The sequence below is a fragment of the Neoarius graeffei genome, chromosome 14 (genome assembly GCF_027579695.1).
Source record: "Neoarius graeffei isolate fNeoGra1 chromosome 14, fNeoGra1.pri, whole genome shotgun sequence".
Classification (NCBI taxonomy): Eukaryota; Metazoa; Chordata; class Actinopteri; order Siluriformes; family Ariidae; genus Neoarius; species Neoarius graeffei.
The window spans coordinates 40795672-40817697 of record NC_083582.1 but is presented as its reverse complement, the minus strand read 5'-3'; the positions used below and the strand labels follow the sequence as shown (position 1 = coordinate 40817697).

The 22026-nt window shown below is 42.5% G+C and overlaps 1 protein-coding gene across 3 annotated transcripts in view; it reads left to right on the top strand.

The window, feature by feature from the left end:
• Window positions 1–22026, top strand: part of LOC132898198 (growth arrest-specific protein 7-like) — a 102441-nt gene that overhangs the window by 55622 nt on the left and 24793 nt on the right. For all 3 annotated transcript variants that reach the window (XM_060939650.1, XM_060939649.1, XM_060939648.1), the window contains 3 exons: window positions 15120–15212; window positions 18828–18943; window positions 21048–21122. In XM_060939650.1, the coding sequence (XP_060795633.1) occupies window positions 15120–15212; window positions 18828–18943; window positions 21048–21122 (284 nt within the window). The remainder of the gene's footprint in view (window positions 1–15119; window positions 15213–18827; window positions 18944–21047; window positions 21123–22026) is intronic.

Sequence of the window (22026 nt, the reverse complement as noted above, 5' to 3'; positions counted from 1 at the left end):
TCTTTCAAAACTACAGCGTGTTGTTAAAAGTAAAGGTGATGTAAAACAGTGGTAAACATGCCCCTGTCCCAACTTTTCTGAAACATGTAGCTGACATCAAATTCAAAATGAGCATCTCATCTCATCTCATCTCATCTCATCTCATCTCATCTCATCTCATCTCATCTCATCTCATTATCTCTAGCCCAGGGGTGTCCAAACTGATCCATAAAGGGCCGTGTGGCTGCAGGTTTTCATTCCAGCCATGCAGCAGCACACCTGACTTGGCTCATTCAATCAACTGAACTGTCTTCACACAGTCAAATACTTGCAGCCACACCCACCCTTGATTAAAGGGTGGGTGTGTCAGTTGATTGAATAAGCCAAATGAGGTGTGCTGCTGCATGGCTGGAATGAAAACCTGCAGCCACACGGCCCTTTATGGATCAGTTTGGACACCCCTGCTCTAGCCGCTTTATCCTGTTCTACAGGGTCGCAGGCAAGCTGGAGCCTATCCCAGCTGACTACGGGCGAAAGGCGGGGTACACCCTGGACAAGTCGCCAGGTCATCACAGGGCTGACACATAGACACAGACAACCACTCACACTCACGGTCAATTTAGAGTCACCAGTTAACCTAACCTGCATGTCTTTGGACTGTGGGGGAAACCGGAGCACCCAGAGGAAACCCACGCGTACATGGGGAGAACATGCAAACTCCGCACAGAAAGGCCCTTGTCGGCCACGGGCTCAAACCTGGAACTTCTTGCTGTGAGGCGACAGCGCTAACCACTACACCACCGTGCTGCCCAAAATGAGCATATATTAAAAAAAAATAAAATTGTTCAGTTTCAACATTTGACATGTTGTCTTTGTACTATTTTCAATGAAATATAGGGTTTCCATGATTTGCAAATTATCGCATTCTGTTTTTATTTACAGTTTACACAGTGTCCCAACTTTTTGGGACTTGGGGTTGTATATGAAATGGGCGGACTGGGCGTGCTTTCACTGCTAATTTTACAGGGACATTCAGATTAGTGGAGCTGGTTAATTAAACAGGGTAACATGGGGTTTAAAGGCATTTCATAGATTAGTTACAGTATGTATCTGTATCTGTGTTTTTCATCCATCCATCCATCCATCCATCCATCCATCCATCCATCCATCCATCCATCCATTTTCCTTAAGCTTTTCAAAGTGGCAACAAGCTGATAAGGTCAGTCTATTCCCAACCCCAGATTCCAGCTCTTCCTGGGGGATCCCCAGACATTCCCAATCTCTCCAGCTGTTATTGGGTCTACCCTGGGGTCTCTGTTCAATAAGACATGCCTTGATACAACCCTGCCAAGTATCATCCTTGTAAGGTGCCCAAACCACCTCACCTCTTAGTGCAGAGGTTCTAATATGAGGTTGACCCAATCGACGACACCACCAACAATAACAACAAATTTAACTTATATAGCGCCTTTCACCAGCCCAAGGATGCTTTACAAAGTAAAGGCACTACAAAAAGAGACGCAAATCAACCAGAAGAAAACATAGCAGATAGAGACAGAAAACGAAAACAATTTACACGAGCATAAAGATAACAGACTTGCTCCAGGCATTGAAAAAGACAGAATAGTCCGTGATGAGGAAAGGAAATATCAGGAGGAGGGATAGCAGAGAGAGAAGAGATAAGAGTTTAGATGATTTTTAAATTTGGGAAGATAGATATATGGACAGACAGACAGACAGACTATCATGCATAGTAAACCCATCATCACAGTAGGGGAATCTGATTTCCACCACCTGTACTCATGACCTTATTCTTTCAGTTACTGTTCATAGCCAGTAACCACAGGTGATAACAGGGATGCAGACTGACTCATAAACAGAGAGCTTTGTTCTATTATTAGTGAAGATTAATTAGCATACACATAATTGCCAAAGTCATATGATCCATCCAGCATTGTTTTATTTGCCTGTCTAGTTAAGCCAGTATCTCACTGGGCTGTGACAGCCTGCGACTAGTTGGCAACACAACAATTGCGATAAAATATGTATGTGAATTAGCGACAATTTTCACTTGGAATCACACTGAATTGATATTCGCATATTTTACCGCAATTGTTGTGTCTCCAACTAGTCGCAGGCTGTCGCAGCCCAGTGAGATACTGGCTTGCACCTCCTGTCTCAACTCGCACTTCCTGTCTCATGGAAATTGACTTGAGAAGGGTTTGTGACGGTTTTGCGATACCAGCGACGCATTTGCGGCTATTTTGAGAGAAATTTTGTCGCACTAATTTTTTGAACATGTTCAAAATTTCAGCGACAAAGGAGCGACACTTTGCGACTCATGCAAGGAAATTGAGAAGCCCCGCGAATGTTTCAAGACACTTTCGAAACTCTCTCGCGAATGACGTTCGCAAGTTGTCACAAGCTGCAGCAGAAACAGTTACAGCAGTAACTGTTATGATTCAGTATGCCACGTGACATTGCACTGTCAACATCGGGACCTGTGTTACACGCATTTTTGGGACCATGTAAACATGCACAGTTGTGATTTTACGCAGACAGCAAACATCAAATTCTGTGTTGAACTCAGGAAATTGGTGACGCAGACCCTTGAAATGCTTCAGCAAGCCTGCGCTAATGAAGCAATGAGCCGGGTGAGGTGTTCTGAGTGGTATTCGTGATACAAGAGAGGCAGAAGTCAGAGTGAGCCCAAGATCCTGATGCACAATTTCTTGGACATTTTTGAAGTTTGTGCTTGTGAAGCATTTCAAGGGTGTCCGTTGCCGATTTCCAGAGCTTGACACAGAATTTGATGTTTGCTCTCTGCTCAAGATTGAGGTACATAGTAAAATCGCAAATAGGCACATGCATGTTGTCACAAAAACGATCATGTCAGGCTGCATACTGACTCACGAAAGTTACTGCTCGCTCCTGCTGCATGTGCATGATCATGTTGCACTTCGTTCGTTTGTAACAGGAACAGTCTCAGAACTTTTTGATTGCACCACTTAATGATGAAATAATTATTCTGGTCTTTGCTGTTTATTTTACAACACATTAATAGTGTAATAATGCACATGTATCTTACAAACAGCTGCCACAAACAATAACAATATCAAGCTAAACAGTATCTTCATCTTCTTCAATGGTCCCTGTCAGTTCAATGATGGGGAACCCGTGTAGCCCTTTGGTGGCACTTCTTGCGTCTCTCTTCTGCCATAGACGTCGGCCTGGCTTTGCAGAGTTGCATTCCTTCATAGATCTGCGATCTTCAGGCCTGGCAGTCCAAGGAGGTTCTAAACCAGGACTGGCTGTCAAATCCAAAGATTTTGAGATCTTCCTTAGCGCAGTCTTTCCATCTCTTCCTTGGTCTTCCCTTAGAACATATGCTGTGTCTCAATTCTCCAAACAGCAAATGGTTGGGAATTCTATTCTCATCCATTTGGGATACATGGCCGAGCCATCAGATTCTGTTGCCTCTGAGAATGGTCTCTATCCTTGTTGTTTTTGCCCGTTGCAGCACTTCAGTGTTGGTCACATGCTGCCACCATTTCACATTTAGGATCTGATGGAAAGATCTTTGATGAAACATCTCAAGACGGTGTATGTTGTTGGTATTGCTATTGATATCTTTCTGGGTCCACAGCAGGTAAGAATTTTGCAGCGAGGGGACACTAGCCCCATGCTGCTAGCAAGCAGAATGCCAACTTCCATGCTTGCATACCTCAATGGTTAGATTGTGGAGTGGAATCACTTGGAAACACAAATCACCACAACTGAGCAAGAGAGGCCATGAATTGAAGAGTCAATGGGCTAACCCAAGCAAGGACTGCCTCTGATTTTATATCAGGGTATACTCCCTTAGATCCACCGTGTTCAGCAAAACCAGGGGCGCCACGGGGAGGCACACAGTGGTCTTCACACATGTGAGAGGCTAGGAGGTGGTGCGGCCACTTGCTGGAATACAGGCCGTATTTTGCGTGTCACATGGTGCTGGATATGGGGAGGCCAGTCTGGGACACGAGATGTTGTGGCCAGCCAGAAAGGCACTACTCCTCCAGTGATCCTTGCTCCCATCCTTGCTAAACAGGATAGTATTGAATATAATATCTATCTGGGGTGGCACGGTGGTTAGCACTGTTGCCTCACAGCAAGAAGGTCCTGGGTTCGAGCTCAGTGGCCAACGAGGGCCTTTCTGTGTGGAGTTTGCATGTTCTCCCTGTGTCTGCGTGGGTTTCCTCCGCGTACTCCGGTTTCCCCCACGGTCCAAAGACATGCAGGTTAGGTTAATTGGTGGCTCTAAATTGACTGTAGGTGTGAATGGTTCTCTGTGTCTATGTGTCAGCCCTGTGATGACCTGGTGACTTGTCCAGGGTGTACTCCACCTCTTGCCCACAGTCAGCTGGGATAGGCTCCAGCTTGCCTGCGACCCTGTACAGGATAAGCGGCTACAGATGATGGATGGATGGATATCTACGTATCTGTATAATTATCTAAACTAAAATATATATTATACAGCTGTGTTACTAAAAAAATGCAGTTTAAAAATTCATCGATTCATACAATCAAAGCCTTTGATTGAAGTGCATTGATGAACTCACACAGATGAGACACTGTGTTTGCGGATGCATTTCGCCTGACTAACAGTTCAGATTGTCAGCTAAGAGTTCAATGTTTTATTCATGTTTCCATGTAAATCAATCAGAAACAACTGAAATAAATGCAATCCTCTCAAATTCATTGATTATGTAATAATTGTGACAGGCCTCAACAGGGAGGTCATTTCATTGGAACATTAGCTCATTCTCTCTAAAGTACACTTTATCAATAAACTAATATGAACGGCATCTGCTTGTTTAATAGCATGTTTCCCTGAGCAGTTGAGTTTTTTGTAAAGCACAATAATAAAAAAGGAACTGATTCCATCTGAGGAGTTGGCAAAAGCTTTTCAGATGTCACATGCTAGAGAGCTCAGAAACCACAGGGAAATGAGACATCGAATTCCTTTAAAAAACCCCCAACATGATTCTGTGCATGAAACCTGCAGAGTTGAGAATGAACCAACCTGGACTGATGACATTGTCATTTATAAGTGTTAAGGCCGCAGTAGGAGCTGATGAGGGAGATTTGAAACCATGTGGAACGTGTTTAAGCAAGCTTCTTACTGTATCTGATGCCCTTCTTATCTGATCCATCCTGATGCCCTACTTCTGGCTGGACTTCTCATCACACCGCTACTGTGGAGGATGGCCCCATATGGATAGTCTAAAGATACACTTAAAAGATGGCTCTGGACACTAAATACAGGCAGTTTTGCTACGATGGCTTAGGACTACAGTTGCCATGAACAATCTTGCACTCAAGTCTCCATCAATGAAGAGTTGATAACTTCAGCAAAATAGACTTCATGTCAAAACTGTAATGAATTTCCTGGTTACACAGTTGCACTTTTGAACACATAGGACATGTTTATTGAAGCAAGTTATTTATAATCATGCTTTCTGTTCTCACTTAGATAAGGATGGGTTCCTTTTTGAGTCTGGTTTCTCTCAAGGTTTCACATTTATTTGAGTACTGTACTTAAGTACACTTTTTGAGTATCTGTATTTTACTTGAGTATTGTGGTGTAGTGGTTAGCACTGTCGCCTCACAGCAAGAAGGTCCGGGTTTGAGCCCAGCGGCCGGCGAGGGCCTTTCTGTGCAGAGTTTGCATGTTCTCCCCGTGTCCGCGTGGGTTTCCTCCGGGTGCTCCGGTTTCCCCACAGTCCAAAGACATGCAGGTTAGGTTAACTGGTGACTCTAAATTGACCGTAGGTGTGAATGTGAGTGTGAATGGTTGTCTGTGTCTATGTGTCGGCCCTGCGATAACCTGACGACTTGTCCAGGGTGTACCCTGCCTCTCACCAAAGCGGCTACAGATAACTGACGGATGACTTTAACTTCACTACATTCGAAAGATAAATATTGTACTTTTTACTCCACTACATTTCTATCAAGCTCCTTGTTACTCGTTACTGTGAGGTGTCTTTGAAGGTTGATGTTTTTTTCTTTTCTAAAACGTGATTGGTTTTTTCACAGGTGACACTGAGACAGCCTATCAGTAATCATTAGGATCACGTCACGTCCATAGACTGTATAAAATCAAGTTCAATGATTTCTCAGCAGCATTATTTAACACGATCAGTTGATGGCAGAATGGAAGGAAGCAGTTCTTCTGGGGAATGCACGCACCCATGGCTATAGCTAGAACCCATGTTTCAGTTTTCTGAAAGGAATAAAGAGTCGTTTCATTTTAAATGTTTGCTTTGTTTGCCTAAAACGGAGCACATCACAGCCTACAAAAACTTGCCGTCCAACCTGCAGAAGCATATTGAGGTCTGTAAACGTTTTATTCCAAGAGAAAGCTTGCAGTGAAGTTTTATGTGCATATTTATTTAAATATTTATATTTTAGAGCTAGCAATAATGCTGCAATAGCTATGCAGTCTGGTTAGTCAAATGACTTTCGATGGATTTGCCTTCCAAGTTGCCATCGCCTTGTTCACGGCTAACGTTAACACCTAGCTAGTTAACTTGGACACTGTTAGTTAGCATGTAAAAATGGAGTTACGCTAACATGAATAATGTTAACTTATCTGAAGTCCTTTAAGAAATATGTTTTAGCATAATCTTGCCAAATAAACAGAATGCAGAAATGTTTCTTTTCTACTAACATTAGCTACCCAATATGAGTTTGAGTTTGAAAAGAGTTTGCTAGTGTCAGGTGGAGCCTCACTGACTAGCTAGCTTAACGTTAAACCACCATGATGGCACAGCATGCGTTCATTTCATAAATCCAGTAGGTTGCTTCAGAAACATTAGGTTTTGCAAGCGTTGTGGCAATAATACAACAATGTGTTGACAGAAAATGTACTTTTAATCCTTACGGTAAGTATTTTTAAAAGCAAGTACTTAAGTATTTTAACTTAAGGGTTGTTTTACAATCAGGGTACAAAGTTTGTGTCACAGGGGTCCAAAATTCAAATTGATTCAAACTGGTTTTTAAAAAAAACTATCAAATCTACACTTTTGGAAATTAATACACACATGAACATAGGCATGTGTAATAGTTTGTATTATAAGATTAAGTGTAGCTTTAAGCAGGGCTGGGAGAAACAAATGAAGTGATTCTCGGAGAGGACATTTTTTTTGACAATTCAGAATCCACTACTTCCATAGTGCTTTTAAATATAAGGCTGTAAGCTTTGTGTTAGTTGTCTCGAATATTTATGTCCCAATATCTTGACCACATTTTAGGATGAAAATAATCATTTTAGATATGTTATTTTATATTGAAAAATTAGCTGTCTCGGAGAGGACTTTTTTTTGACACAATTACATACTAATTTGATCAAAATAGTCTGAAAACTTACTGGCATTCAACATTAAAACTTAACTAGGTTTCCAATGATATGGAACCAAATATGTGTTTTATGGTATAAAGAATGATTTAAGTGCATCCCTTTTGGAGCTACCTGTGGTCAAAAAAGCACTTTTTCTAAATGACACGAGTAATTTTGCTAAATATGACATATATTGCCATACATTCACCAAAAATAACGTTATCACCAATTTTTTTTTGCATGGTAAATAGAGCTATCACAGGGCTACAATAAGCAACCAAGTTTATTTAGTCAAGCCTTTTGATATTGAAGATAATAAGTGTTAAATGTGATTTTTAGCTTGCGTACCCTGATTGCAAAACAACCCTTAAGTAAAAAATTGACTGTACAGCTTTCACTTGTATTGCAGTAACATTTGACCAGTGGGATCTGTACTTTGACTTAAGTAATGAAGTTGGGTACTTTGTCCACCTCTGTCAGGTTGGAATAAAATACTGTGTTAAAGTGCAAAAGCTGCCTAAACCTGCTGCATGGACTCAGTGACTTTTACACTTCAGTGTTTGTTTTGCAACTGATTTGGTCTCATACGTCAGTCTGAGTCAGCGCCACAGTATTGTGTGGCTCAGCATCATGAATTTAATGCGGAGACTTTATTTATTTATTTATTTTACATTGAGTCTGTTTTATAGCCTGGCAAGCCAGACTAAATGTGAATATTTAGTCTGGCCTCGATCTGTAGACATTTCCGAAGCGGGTAGGAGGAACAAACCGCTGTCTTTCAAATGGTCTCTGTGCGTATAGGCCAACGCTCTGACCAATCAGCGCAACAGTGACTGTGACGTAGTCAGAGCGACAGAAAGCAGTGGGGGAGGCCTTGAAATTACATAATTTTTCAAAATGCGTATTAATTAATAAACAGGTTCTAGATATTAAGAAGTTTGGAGATAATGACCACAAGTTTGGAGTCTGTACCACATACACATTTTTTTCCAAGTGTTTTTCAAGGGTTTGCTTAAACTGTTTTTGAGAGTTTTTATTTAGTGGTGTTTGGTGAAATAATTTCCCTTAAATTTAAAATAACGGGAAAATAAGAAACAATCAAAAAGTCATGTTTCAAAGCTGTTTATTAATTCTTCGTACTGCACAAACTAGCCCCATCCTTTTGGCTACGAGCGGAGCCAGCTGGTAGATCAGACTTTTGCCATAGCCGGTCGGCAAAACAGCGAAAACGTCCTTCTTGAAAAGGAATGAGCGGAGAGCCTCTTCCTGCTCATGTTTCAACGAAAACTCCAAGTCTAATTCTTCTAAAACTGATTCCAAAGCGGAGTCAAACGCGCGCTGTTCACTAGCCCATAGCCATCTTTCCTGTTGTGCTTTCTCCAGCGTCGCGCAGCTTTGTCGTCACTCCTGCAAAAGCCCGCCCAAAGAATCCAAACAAAAACCTTGCGTTGTGATTGGCGGGCATGATTTGATGCCCGGGGTGTTTTTGTTTATATGGTGCGAGGCTAGACCCATTCGCTAGGCAAAAAATATTTTTGGCCGCTAGGCGGTTGGGTCTAGTTTACTAGGCTATCTGTTTTAGGCTGTCTTTCTGTGATTAATTCCTTCTTGAAATCACTCACATTAGATAACAGGTGTATGTTTGTCAGTCCTGCGCTCTGTGGCGCGTGCACCTGAAGGTGCGCCTCAGGCTGCGTGCGCGCCGAGTGGACTCCAGCACGCGCGCCGTGAACAAGGCGCACCTGAACTCAATTAGAGAACTACGTGTTTACGTGCGCTGATGCTAGTGCATCGCGAAGTATTACGCTACGTTAAGTACGCATTACCGAGCCTTTCTATCCGTGCTCTTGTTTTCCTGGTTTCTTGATTCTTTGACCTGTTTCTTGTTATTGTTCTCACTTAGCCTTCTATGTTCTGTTTGCACCTCAACCGACCCTTTGCCTGTTTTCACGTCTTTGATCTAGCCTGCCGATTTCGACTGTTTGCCTTTGTGTGTATTTGTATACTGTATATATGCACTTTATAAAACCGAACACTTCTGCACATACATCCGCCTCCCTCGCGTACATGACTGAGACTAAAATTCAACTGAGACTAAAATTAGCCGTTGTCACTACCGTTGAGGTAGCCTAAACAGAGAACACATCATTAAAGATTCAAAAATTCAAAAAGTGACTATGTTCTCACATTGTGTATCTGCCAGCATCGGAAACACTTTGTATGCTGTGAAATGTAACACGTTTTGGTGGCATGACTTCTAGTGCAGTTGTTACGATTTTTTTTTTTCTCGTCTATAAAGTGGCACTGAAAAAGCAGCCAGTTTCTCTTGAGGATACCTGCACACGCCATGCTTTCAGTCATTTATTTTTGTATGTACTGACTTGCAAATATAAAGGGGTGTGACAGGCCTGGGATTGAGTGTGTGAGCCACTTGTTCGAGGTTGAGCAGACTGACGACTTTGATAAGCAGCTTGTCATGTTGATTTGGAGAGCTCTGGGAGCCCATCGTTGCTAGCTTATTCACTTTCTTCTCAGCAAAGCTGCTTTGGAGTTAATATGAAGACAGATAAAGCTCCTATTGTGAGGCCGCAGATCCCTGGGCCTAAGTCATCAGGGTGCCTAGTGTGGAATGTTGGGAGGATTAGACAGACATTACCGAATGTCTCTGTGCTCCTGGGGTTGTTCATGTTGCCTTTCAAGATTGTTTATTTCTTTTTATGGCTTAAACAAAGATCAGATCACATTTTAGGAGCCACCCATACATTCGAGTTATTCTACAGGGCTCAGTGACTTTTTTTTTTTCCTCAAAAGTTTTTGAACGAGTTAACAGGAGTTTTATAAGAATTTTTATGAGACACACTGCTAGTGTTGTGATATATTCAACATGACACACACAAACCAAGGTTTTAATGATGTATGGATTTTCCCAGACATAAAATCGTTGCACAATTCTTATTTATTATTCATTGTCACAGTGGAAGATGTTAACAGTTACGGTCGAATTTCACTCAAAGAATTCACACACGTGATAAGTGTTCTCAAAGAGCCAACCCAAGGAAGCAAAACTATAGTGCGGATTTAATGTAATATTCCAAAGAGTTTCCAAAAAGCGTATTGCTTCAAGTAGGCATATCAGGTGAAAATTCAAATTCAATCCAAATTGCTTGAAACTGCTCTCATTGAATTCAGAATACAATTATTAATGTGGGAAATACGCTCAGTATAATATGTATTTTTCACAAAAATACATGCATGTATTTACCAGCCGACTGATCTGGCATGTTTTAATTGTGCAACAGTAATGACGTAAATAATGGCGCGACGGAGTAGTGTCCGAAAGTGTTTTTTCATGAGCTCACTATATAGTCCTCTATATAGTAATTCCCTATATAGTGAGTACGGAGTAGTGAATGGGGGCGGCACGGTGGTGTAGTGGTAGCACTGTTGCCTCATGGCAAGAAGGTCCTAGGTTTGAGCCCAGCAGCCGACGAGGGCCTTTCTGTGCGGAGTTTGCATGTTCTCCCCGTGTCCGCGTGGGTTTCCTCCGGGTGCTCCGGTTTCCCCCACAGTCCAAAGACATGCAGGTTAGGCTAACTGGTGACTCTAAATTGAGCGTAGGTGTGAATGTGAGTGTGAATGGTTGTCTGTGTCTATGTGTCAGCCCTGTGATGACCTGGCGACTTGTCCAGGGTGTACCCTGCCTTTCGCCCGTAGTCTAGTCTGGCTAACGTGACTTCAAAGCTCTGCGAGCATTTGGTCTGGCAAAGACATTAAGCCCAACCGTTTCCCAAAGCGCGTGGTTGACCCGCCTCCCTGAAATGCCTCAGTTTGCTACTGGTCGAAGCCAGAAAAGGCTGTGACGAAGCTTAAACCAATCACATCACTCTTTCCTCTGACGTATGTGACGCGATGGAAACTGCTTGAGTAACAGGAAGAAGATAAATACCTCCAGGGCTGCTCTTTGCTCCGTTTTCAATGAGAACTTCCCGTTGAATGCTTTCAATACAGCATCTACCGCTGTGTCAAAGGCTTGCCGCTGCTCCATATTCGTGATGTGAATGAAGCGCTTCCGGCATAGATTCTGTAAACAATCTATGGTTTCCGGTCGCAGTTCTACTACGTCACTGCCTTGAACATGCTTCTACCCAGGGCCGTTGGAGATGCTCAAAGTTGATTGGCTCCCGATTTTTCGGGAGCTTGGAAGAGCTGTAGACAGGCCCTCGTGTTGCGTCACGCTTAGGATGGGCGGGCCCAGGCTACCCGTAGTCAGCTGAGATAGGCTCCAGCTTGCCTGCGACCCTGTAGAACAGGATAAGCAGCTACAGATAATGGATGGATTAGTGAACAAGTGAACGATTTCAGACGCTGGGTAGTCCGTGACGGCCATGTTTGGAGGCTGCCACGAACTCTGATTGCTGGCGCTATCAGTGACAGCTACATTAACCAATTAACATATAAACGTAACATATTAGGTAGCAACAACCCGAACTGAATATTCAACACATGGCTGATGTGAAAGGCGAATAATCTTACACATTATTTATTATTAATATTTTTTAACGTGGGTGTTTTTACACACGCAAACCTTTTAGTAAATCAGGACCTTAGACTAAAGGGGTATAACTTAATCTCTGGGGGGGAAAAAAGTGCAGATTGTAAATATGTAAGCAGTCTAGACATGGCCAGGTGCCTTGCAAATGTTTTTGCTCAGTTTAGAACGCTGCTGAGACAAGGAGCTGCGAGCTGCTGTTAGACAGACAGTGAGAAACACATCTGTTATTAGTCTTGCTGTCACAACTCTGTGCTGTATTCAACCCAAGAACAAATCTCGCTTATTGTCATAGGATACGGAATAAACAAAACAAATTCCACCTCAGAGGCGGACCACGGGCACTGCAAAGCCTGTATGAGGAAGGTGCTGATTAATGACACTCATTCACTGTGCGCTGCTGATTTATAGAGAACTTATGAAGATCATTAGATAACATTTCACATATAGAAGGACATGGACCTGGAGCTCTGCTCGTAGCAGTAAATGTTCATCGCACAAACCAAGCAGCGACTGCGTGGAGCTGCGGTGATCACTAGCTGCGTTTACACACTGTATGTTTTCACATTTTGTTTTTGAAAGGAACGACAGATTTAAAGAAGGACCGCTCTTTGTGTATCTCTTGTGGCATAGTACAGGGTGGCCTGTGACTGTAGCGTGGGTGCGGCTCAATATACAATACCCACGTAGAGACAGATGGTGCACATGAATGTAAGCAAATCTCACAGGATGAAAGCTCATATACATGTTAAACGATTCTAAATCACTCATGAGGTGCTGAAAAATAGTGCTACAGATGGTGTTAACATGGCCATATGGGTCGACGTTCATGAGATTTCTAGCTTTCTCTGCTTTCTAGTCTCCGAGCAGCCTTCTAAAAGGCAAACAGCTGGCTCACGTTCACTCTTCGCTCGAGCCATTACTACTCACTTATATTTACACGACAGCTAACAGTCAGGAGAAAAACAGAGATTGGACATGCAGTTGGTTGAGAATATGGACGCAGAAAATGAATGAATGCTAGCACACGGAACAACAACATGTTTTCAACCACAGCTGGAAAATCAAACATTGTGGGCAGTGTCATTGTTTGCAGTGGTGAGAATGGAATAAAACGCTGTAGTCCTGTTATATGGCAGTACCTCGGGTCTGATGGTTAACCTGATAAAACATGATGGGGCATGCTGTTATCGGAAACAATCCACTCCGCGGTGTGGGATATCACTTGGGTTATTTTCCTCTAACAGCGCTTCCTCAAGTGTTGCATATTCCTCTTATGCTACAGTGATTTGTCAATGATTATTAATTGTATTAAATCAGTTAGGTTTTTTTTTAACTATTTCTAGTTAGATTTAATGGTGTGGAACACCTGTAAGGCAAGTTAGTTCCTTAAAGTGCTGATGACACGTTTTTGACATCTTTGGCGATGTTTTATAACATAAAAAGTAATTCCCGATGATCCATATATTAATTCACGAAGGCGCCTATTTTACAAGTTATGATAAAAAACGCGGCTATTTGGGCAAATTTGACAGGGCTGCAGCAAAAAGGGGAGTCCCATATACGATTCGTACATTGGGGGAGTGCCTGTTAGAGAGCGCACTTGTCCTGGGCCATCGGCATAGTGAGGTAGGGTGGCCAGTTCCTTTCCTCGCCGCCTTTAACTTCCCCAGTGTTTCCACCAGGTCCCCATTCATTGCTGGGTGGACAGGGAGCGAGCCCCAGATCCCCGTCGAGCCGAGGCTCGAACCAGGGACCGTTCACTTAGCGGTCAAGCGCTCTAACCACTTGGCCACCTGCGCTCCAGGGCTGCAGCACCCAGGAGACGAAAGAGGAGGAGGAGCTATATGACGTCAGCGAAAGAACCTTCCTCCTAACTTACCAGTTTGTTGTTGATGCGACAGGTGTTCAGTTTGTCATTATTAGTATTATTATTATACATTATTATATATAAAAGTTATTATGCCTTCGCGTTGTGTTGCCGGCTTTTGCTCCAAAACCTACAAGGATGGGGTAAGTTTATTCAAGTTTCCCAGAGATCCCGAGCTACATGCGAAGTGGGTGAAGCAAGTCAGGCGCACTCGTGACAAGTGGGAGCCCTCACCAACATCCATCCTGTGCTCTGAACACTTCGATTTGGATTGTTTTGACACCCTTCCCAGCTTAAAAGAATCTCTTGGGTGTTCAGTTCAGCACAAACGTGTGTTACTACCATCAGCAGTGCCTACACAGTGTTGCCAGATTGGGACGTTTCCCGCCCAGTTGAGCGGTTTCAAGTGCATTTTGGTGGGTTTTGAACATATTTTGGGCTGGAAAACGTCAGCAGTATCTGTTGCCAGATACTGCTGACGTTTTCCAGCCCAAAATATGTTCAAAACCCACCAAAATGCACTTGAAACCGCCCAACTGGGCGGGATTCCTCCCAATCTGGCAACACTGCCAGTATTCCGGAGGGGGTCCACTAGTAGCTATGCCGGATCCAAAGACAGTCCTCCTGTCAGAACATGTGTTGTGAAACGACATAAGATAAAGGTACGTAGAGCTATAGATTCTACATGATAATCATAAATGTAATCATAAAGTCGGCGTGATATCAGTCATGTATTTGCTTGTGAAAGCTTGCGGCTTTCATGTAACTGCTGCCTAGCAACGAGAGGCAAAGGGTAAAGAGGGTAGGCTATCATAGATTCTATTCGGAAGAGATCAACACAATTCTAGACTCCCAGAAGAGGAAGAGCTAGCACTAGAGAGTTCACCGGCATTTTCATGCGCCATTTCCATTGAGTAGAACCAGAGTAGAACAGCCAGTGAACCGCAGCGTGTTCTTCCGCTGACGTCACAACATGGCCGCGAGCCATGGACCCAGTTTTCTTGCACTGTGCAATTAAAAGTTGGATATTTGCGTAACAACAGCTTCTTTTCACGTAATTATAACAGAAATCTAACATGTTTGCCATGTTGTATAGTTTATTTAAGAAATTGCATAGAGTCATGTTCGTGTCATCAGCCCTTTAAGTTATCAGTTGCACAGTTGTTAAGCAGTTATAAACAGCGGGTCCCTCAACTACCTCTCTTTTCTTCTCTATGTTGGTGTTAATAAGACAAAATAGTCCTGGGGATGACTTTAAACTGCAACCGGTGATGAGTCTCAGGTCCAGGCCTTTACTTGACTGTTCTAACATGATGTTTCTATTTGATTCTATTTCTCAGCAAATCAACTGCGTGACGTTCCCCCTCCCGTTACACACCACCGAACAGCAACTGCTCAAACCAGAGGAGTGGAGCTACTGCGATTATTTTTGGGTAAGGGAACAGCAAAGACAAGAATTCAGAGTTGTATTATCTTGATATTTTTCTGCACGTAAAAAGATTATGTAAAGAAAACAATCATACATGTTTGTTCATAGGTACAGTATGATAGAAGATGCGTGAGCCATGCCATAGTGCATTAAGTTGTCCATGGCTCATCATGTGTCCATCCATCCATCCATTATCTGTAGCCGCTTATCCTGTCCTACAGGGTCGCAGGCAAGCTGGAGCCTATCCCAGCTGACTACGGGCGAAAGGCGGGGTACACCCTGGACAAGTCGCCAGGTCATCACAGGGCTGACACATAGACACAGACAACCATTCACACTCACATTCACACCTACGGTCAATTTAGAGTCACCAGTTAACCTAACCTGCATGTCTTTGGACTGTGGGGGAAACCGGAGCACCCGGAGGAAACCCACGCGGACACGGGGAGAACATGCAAACTCCACACAGAAAGGCCCTCGCCGGCTGCTGGGCTCGAACCCAGGACCTTCTTGCTGTGAGGCAACAGCGCTAACCACTACACCACTGTGCCGCCCCCTCATCATGTGTCGTTTTTTATTTAATTTTATTTTTTGTGTCAACCTGGGCAATACCAAAAGGAAAGGATTTTGTGAAAGACTGGAAACATACATATAATTCCCTTATTTCTACTTCTAGTTCTTCTGATTTCTAACTTCAGAAATTCAACTTGCGTTACAGCATAAACTACTGCAACTGTTGAAATAAAGACTGTACAGACTGAGTAAAGAATAACACACAGCAGACCGTGTGGTTAATATGATAATAATCCACACGGGGATGGAGTGACGCGGCACGACACAAAGCGGATTATTTTCATAAATCAAAAGTTTGGACCCACCTTCTAATTCAATGTTTTTTCTTTATTTTTATGAATTAAAAGGTCACTTCATGTCTTAAAGTAATGATGGATGTCATTTCTCTTTAATTAGTTGAGCGGTTGTGTAACAGGACTATTTACTGTATGTTTATTATTTACTATTTTATCTCAGACACATTAAGAAGGCAAGAAATTGCACTAATTACCTTTTGACGAGACACACCTGTTAATTGAAAAGCATTCCAGGTGACTAGCTCATGAAGCTGGTTAAGATAATGCCAATAGTGTACAAAGCGTCATCAAGGTAAATGCTGGCTACTCTGAAGAATCTAAAATATCAAACATATTTTGTTTTTTAACAAATTTTAGTTTACCATATAATTCCATATATGTTCCAAATGTCGTTTCATAGTTTTGATGTCTTCAGTATTGTTCTACAGTGTCGAAAATAGTCAAAATATAGAAAAACCTATGAATGAGTAGGGGTGTACAAACTTTTGACTGGTACTGTAAAACTGCACTTTCTGGAATGTTCTATTCCATGCTAACATTAACAGTGTTTAATGTATTAATGAATGGCACGTCGCACATTTTAACAGTTTCTAGTTAAGATTTAATGTCTTGAAACATCTGAGAGAGAGACAAGTTCCTGTTATCACTCGTTATATCCACCATCAGCAGACTCCGCTTCTCTCTCTTTTAGCTTAATTAAATCTCTCTCTCTCTGACACTCTTTCTGTTTCTCTCGCTCTCTCTTTCTGTTTCTCTCTCTCTCTTTCTGTTTCTCTCTTTCTGTTTCTCTATCTCACTCTTTGTTTCTCTCTCTCACTCTCTGACACTGCCTTTTCTCTGTCTCTTTCTGCTTCTCTCTCTGTTTCTCTCATTCTCTCTCTCTCTCACTCTCTGACACTCTTTCTGCTTCTCTCTGTTTCTCTCTCTTTCTGTTTCTCTCTCTCACTCTTTGTTTCTCTCTCTCACTCTCTGACACTGTCTTTTCTCTGTCTCTTTCTGCTTCTCTCTCTGTTTCTCTCATTCTCTCTCTGTTTCTCTCATTCTCTCTCTGTTTCTCTCTCACTCTCTAACACTCTCTTTCTGCTTCTGTCTCTCTCTCTCTGTTTCTCTCATTCTCTCTCTCTCTTTCTGTTTCTCTCTCACTCTCTGACACTCTCTTTCTGCTTCTGTCTCTCTCTCTCTCTGTTTCTCTCACTCTTTCTGTTTCTCTCTCACGCTCTCTTTTTGTTTCTCTCTCACTCTGTTTCTCTCTCTTTCTGTTTCTCTCACTCTCTGTTTCTCTCTCTCTGTTTCTCATTCTCTGACTCTCTGTTTCTCTCTCACTCTCTGTTTCTCTCTTTCTGACTCTCTCACTCTCTGACTCTGTTTCTCTCTCACACTCTTTCTGACTCTCTCTCACTCTCTGACTCTCTGTTTCTCTCTCTTTCTGTTTCTCTCTCACTCTGACACTCTCTGCTTCTCTCTCTTTCTGTTTCTCTCTCTCACTCTCTGTTTCTCACTCTCTGACTCTGTTTCTCTCTCTCACTCTGTTTCTCTCTTTCTGACTCTCTCACTCTCTTTCTGACTCTCTTTCTGTTTCTCTCTCACACTCTTTCTGACTCTCTCTCACTCTCTGACTCTCTCTCTTTGTTTCTCTCCGTCTCTCACTCTCTTTCTGACTCTCTCTGTTTCTCGCTCTTTCTATTTGTCTCTCTATTTCTCTCTCACTCTCTGACTCTCTGTTTCTCTCTCTCTCACTCTCTTTCTGACTCTCTCACTCTCTGTTTCTCTCTCTCTCTCTCTCACTCTCTTTCTGACTCTCTCACTCTCTGTTTCTCTCTCTCTCTCACTCAGTCTGACTCTGTCTCTCTTTCTGTTTCTCTCTCTCTCACTCTTTCTGACTCCCTCTCTCACTCTCTCTCTCGCTCTCTCACACTCTGTCTGCCTCTCACTCTCTGTCTCTCTCTCTGTCCATCTGTCTCTTTCACTCTCTGTCCATCTGTCTCTGTCCATCTGTCTCTCTGTGTGTCTCTCTCTCTGTCCATCTGTCTTTCTCAGTCTCTCTCCCTGTCCATCTCTCTCTTTCATTCTCTGTCTCGCTGTCTGTCGTAAAGCCTTCCCTGTGCTGAAAAGTGCTTACAACTTAGACTCTTCCCATAAATAAATGTCTCCTAACAAAAACTGTCACCACATCAATGATGTTTTATGGTTTAATTTGTTAAACAGCAACACAATTTAAAATCCATTTATTATTCCTCTTAGATTATATGGAGCATTTACCGTCCAAGTCTCTGTATATGAGCCGTTTCTATCGAAACCAAAATGTAATAGAATGAGTGTATTAATATTAACCTGTCGTTAATGTTACAGCTAGAACTCCTGTCCTATCCATGGAAAAAAAAATAATAATCATGCACACCTTCTGACCAATCAGATTTGGTATAAATATTAAGATTCCACACGTGGTTTACATGCATAATGTTTGAATACTTGCACCACTGCACCATATCTTCATCATGGTTTCACTGTGATCTTTCGACTCCTTTGAGATGCCACTGTTTTAATTGTAAAGACTCATGAGATAAAAGTGTGTTAATACAGTATTTAGGTCACTGCACACGGAGTCTCTGCAGATCCCTGCCTCATGAATCTGGACAGAAAGTTCCAAGCAGGAGAAAACCTTGTTTTCCTCACAGCGCTCCTGCTGATTTTGTTTGACAGCGTGATTCTCGGCATGTTTACCAGCACTCGTGTTTTGTCTTCTGTTGCAGGCAGACAAAAAGGACCCTCAGGGGAATGCCAGCATCACAGGCTTTGAGGTCTTACTGCAGAAGCAGTCGAAGGGGAAACAGATGCAGAAAGAGATGGCTGACTTTATGAGAGAGAGGTGGATCAAATCTCACAGCACCGCTATATTCATGTATCCAGACTTACTACTATTTCATAAACAGGCTGTTTTTTAGGAATACACTACCGTTCAAAAGTTTGGGGTCACTTTGAAATGTCCTTATTTTTGAAAGAAACGCACTGTTCTTTTCAATGAAGATCACTTTAAACTAATCAGAAATCCACTCTATACATTGCTAATGTGCTAAATGACTATTCTAGCTGCAAATGTGTGGTTTTTGGTGCAATATCTCCATAGGTGTATAGAGGCCCATTTCCAGCAACTCTCACTCCAGTGTTCTAATGGTACAATGTGTTTGCTCATTGCCTCAGAAGGCTAATGGATGATTAGAAAACCCTTGTACAATCATGTTAGCACAGCTGAAAACAGTTGAGCTCTTTAGAGAAGCTATAAAACTGACCTTCCTTTGAGCAGATTGAGGCCCTGTTTACATTATTTCGAATCAGCGGATCATCAGATTAACGTTTTTAAAACGATTCGCGTGCACACAGCAACGCCAATACACGATTCGCGTGCACACAGCAACGCCAGTACACGGATACGCTAATCACATGACTAATTAGACGGCACGTCACATGATCCCAGTGCATATCGAGCATGCGCAAGTCACTCACCACTTGCAAGTGGAAGGATGGCAAGCGAACACCTCCAGCAGATAAACACACCTGGCTGTGATGTTCATGTTCTCACTGAGTTTAAGCGCCTGAAGGAGGTTGAAATGTGTAAATAAGCCTCAGTGCAGCTCAGCGCTTCCTCCTGCGCTCCAAATCACTCCGCCCTGAACAGCGAGTGCCCTCTGGAGGGTGCGCACTCCGGCCCTGCGCAGCTCACAGAGCGCGCGAGTGAAGCGCATGAGCAGTGATTCGGGACTGAGCCGCTGTGTGTGTGATCCCAACGCCAGCGAATCAGGAAGGTGGATGTCACAGTGACGTTGTCCAATGACGACGTCAGCTAGAGCTCAGCACAGCGTATCCGCGTATCCTCAATGTTTACACAGCACCGGACCAGACACGAACTGGATTGAATACGTGGGCTCTGGCGGATTCCCGTTTCCCGGCGTTTTAATGTGAACGGACAGTGCATCCGCGAAGAAAACGAGACAGATACAGTCTAATGTAAACTTGGCCTGAGTTTCTGGAGCATCACATTTGTGGGGTCGATTAAATGCTCAAAATGGCCAGAAAAAGGTCTTGACTATATTTTCTATTCATTTTACAACTTATGGTGGTAAATAAAAGTGTGACTTTTCATGGAAAACACAAAAATGTCTGGGTGACTCCAAACTTTTGAACGGTAGTGTAAGTGAACACCTCATAATAAATTATGATCGAAGTCCATGTTGTTTTGTCACGTAACTATGTAATACCTTAAAAACGTCTCAGCTGGCTAGTGTAACTCAGCAGGAGTCCGTGTAAAACCAGGGTTGTGTAACACTTTTATAGTTCTGCTCTTTTGTTGCCATGAAAACCACAATGCTAACAAGTGGCACATCAAGTTTCCTCTATTTTATTAGTGACTGACATTCAAGTTCTGTAAATTCTCTATGGAAAGCAAGTCGTGTTGTTTTTTTTTCTTTTCGAAAATGGGAACTCTTCATGCTGAGTAGACATAATCATGCAATTCAGTTTAATGACAACTCATATTACCTGTCTTTTTGTTCGAGAAATTCTTTCATGTTGTCAGTAGTGTGTTTTGTTTCAGTAATGCTTTCAGTAATGTATTTATTCACAAAATAATAAAACATTTTACACGGTAGAGTCCGCAATACTCAGTACATTAACAGCCAGGCGAAATGAATTTAATCCTTTCATTCCCATCAAAATTTTCTGTTCTCAGCAGCTGACAGAAATGATCTGGGAAAGATCTGCTCTTAGCAGGAATGTGATGTAAGGGGTCAACTATAGTACCACTTTCCCATTTTCCTCAAAGGGGGAATGGGGGGGGGGGTTAGCTACAGGACAAGCAGAGCAGGAAATGACCTCGTGATGAGAATTTCTACACAGATGTTCTTCAACCTAGCTAAAATCAGACCTGTGGTGACTGTATTACAAACAAAGAAAATGCTTCTCTTTTGCTCCTTAAGGATCAAGATTGAAGAAGAGTATGCCAAGAATCTCTTGAAACTCTCTCAGATCCCTCTAGCAGCTCAGGAGGAAGGGTAAGTGTTCAACTGTAGGAGCTTTAGTAAGTAAAGTGGTAAAGGGTTTTCTTCATGGTGCTTAAAGACAGACTGCCTTTCAGGTTTTTCACGTTTAGGTCATGAAAAGAATTTTCCCCGACACCCAATTATTTTTGTTTAGTGGACTGAAAGCTACTGAATTCGAATCACATACGTCCAATTTTATTGCTTTTTTTCCTAAAAAAACAATTAATGACTTTAGAGCCTCATGGCCCTAAATTCTTGCCTATTTTTTCTTGCTTCACCGTGACCTCATTCAAGATATTATGTCACACATGACATGGTGGGCTTTCCCCGTTCGCGCAAGGCATTGTGGGATACAAATTTGAAACAGGAGATAAAAATGGCAGACGTGAGTGTGCGAATGAAATGTGGAAGACCGACTACAGTAATGGAAAGCGAGAAGAAAAGACATGTTATATACGAAGGAAAGGAAACGCAGGACCAAACTAATAAACATCGGTGGTCAGCGAGCACCTCGGTGTGATCAGCTGTTCATTTAGCAACAGCATGATGGAACTGTCAGTGCATGGTCAAAGGTAAACCTGTAGATGGCAGTAATGCAACACTGGATGCCAGCTGCTGTAAAACCCAAAAGATGAAGAAGACGACGATGACGACTCAGGTAAATCTGCGCATGCGCACACGGACTTCTTCCGTCTGCTTGACTGTGCAAAGCAAGCGATTTCATGCACATTATTTGCTAGAGAATCCCCTCAAATTAAATAACTTCCCAGCGACAGAATGGCCTTTTTTTTCAAGATATTACAAAAATAAACATATATCACAATGACCAAATTTCAGAGGGAACTAAATTTCACCGATTTTATTAAATAAAAAGGCCATCTAGCTTTAAAACTCACAAGGTGAACCAGAGTAATCT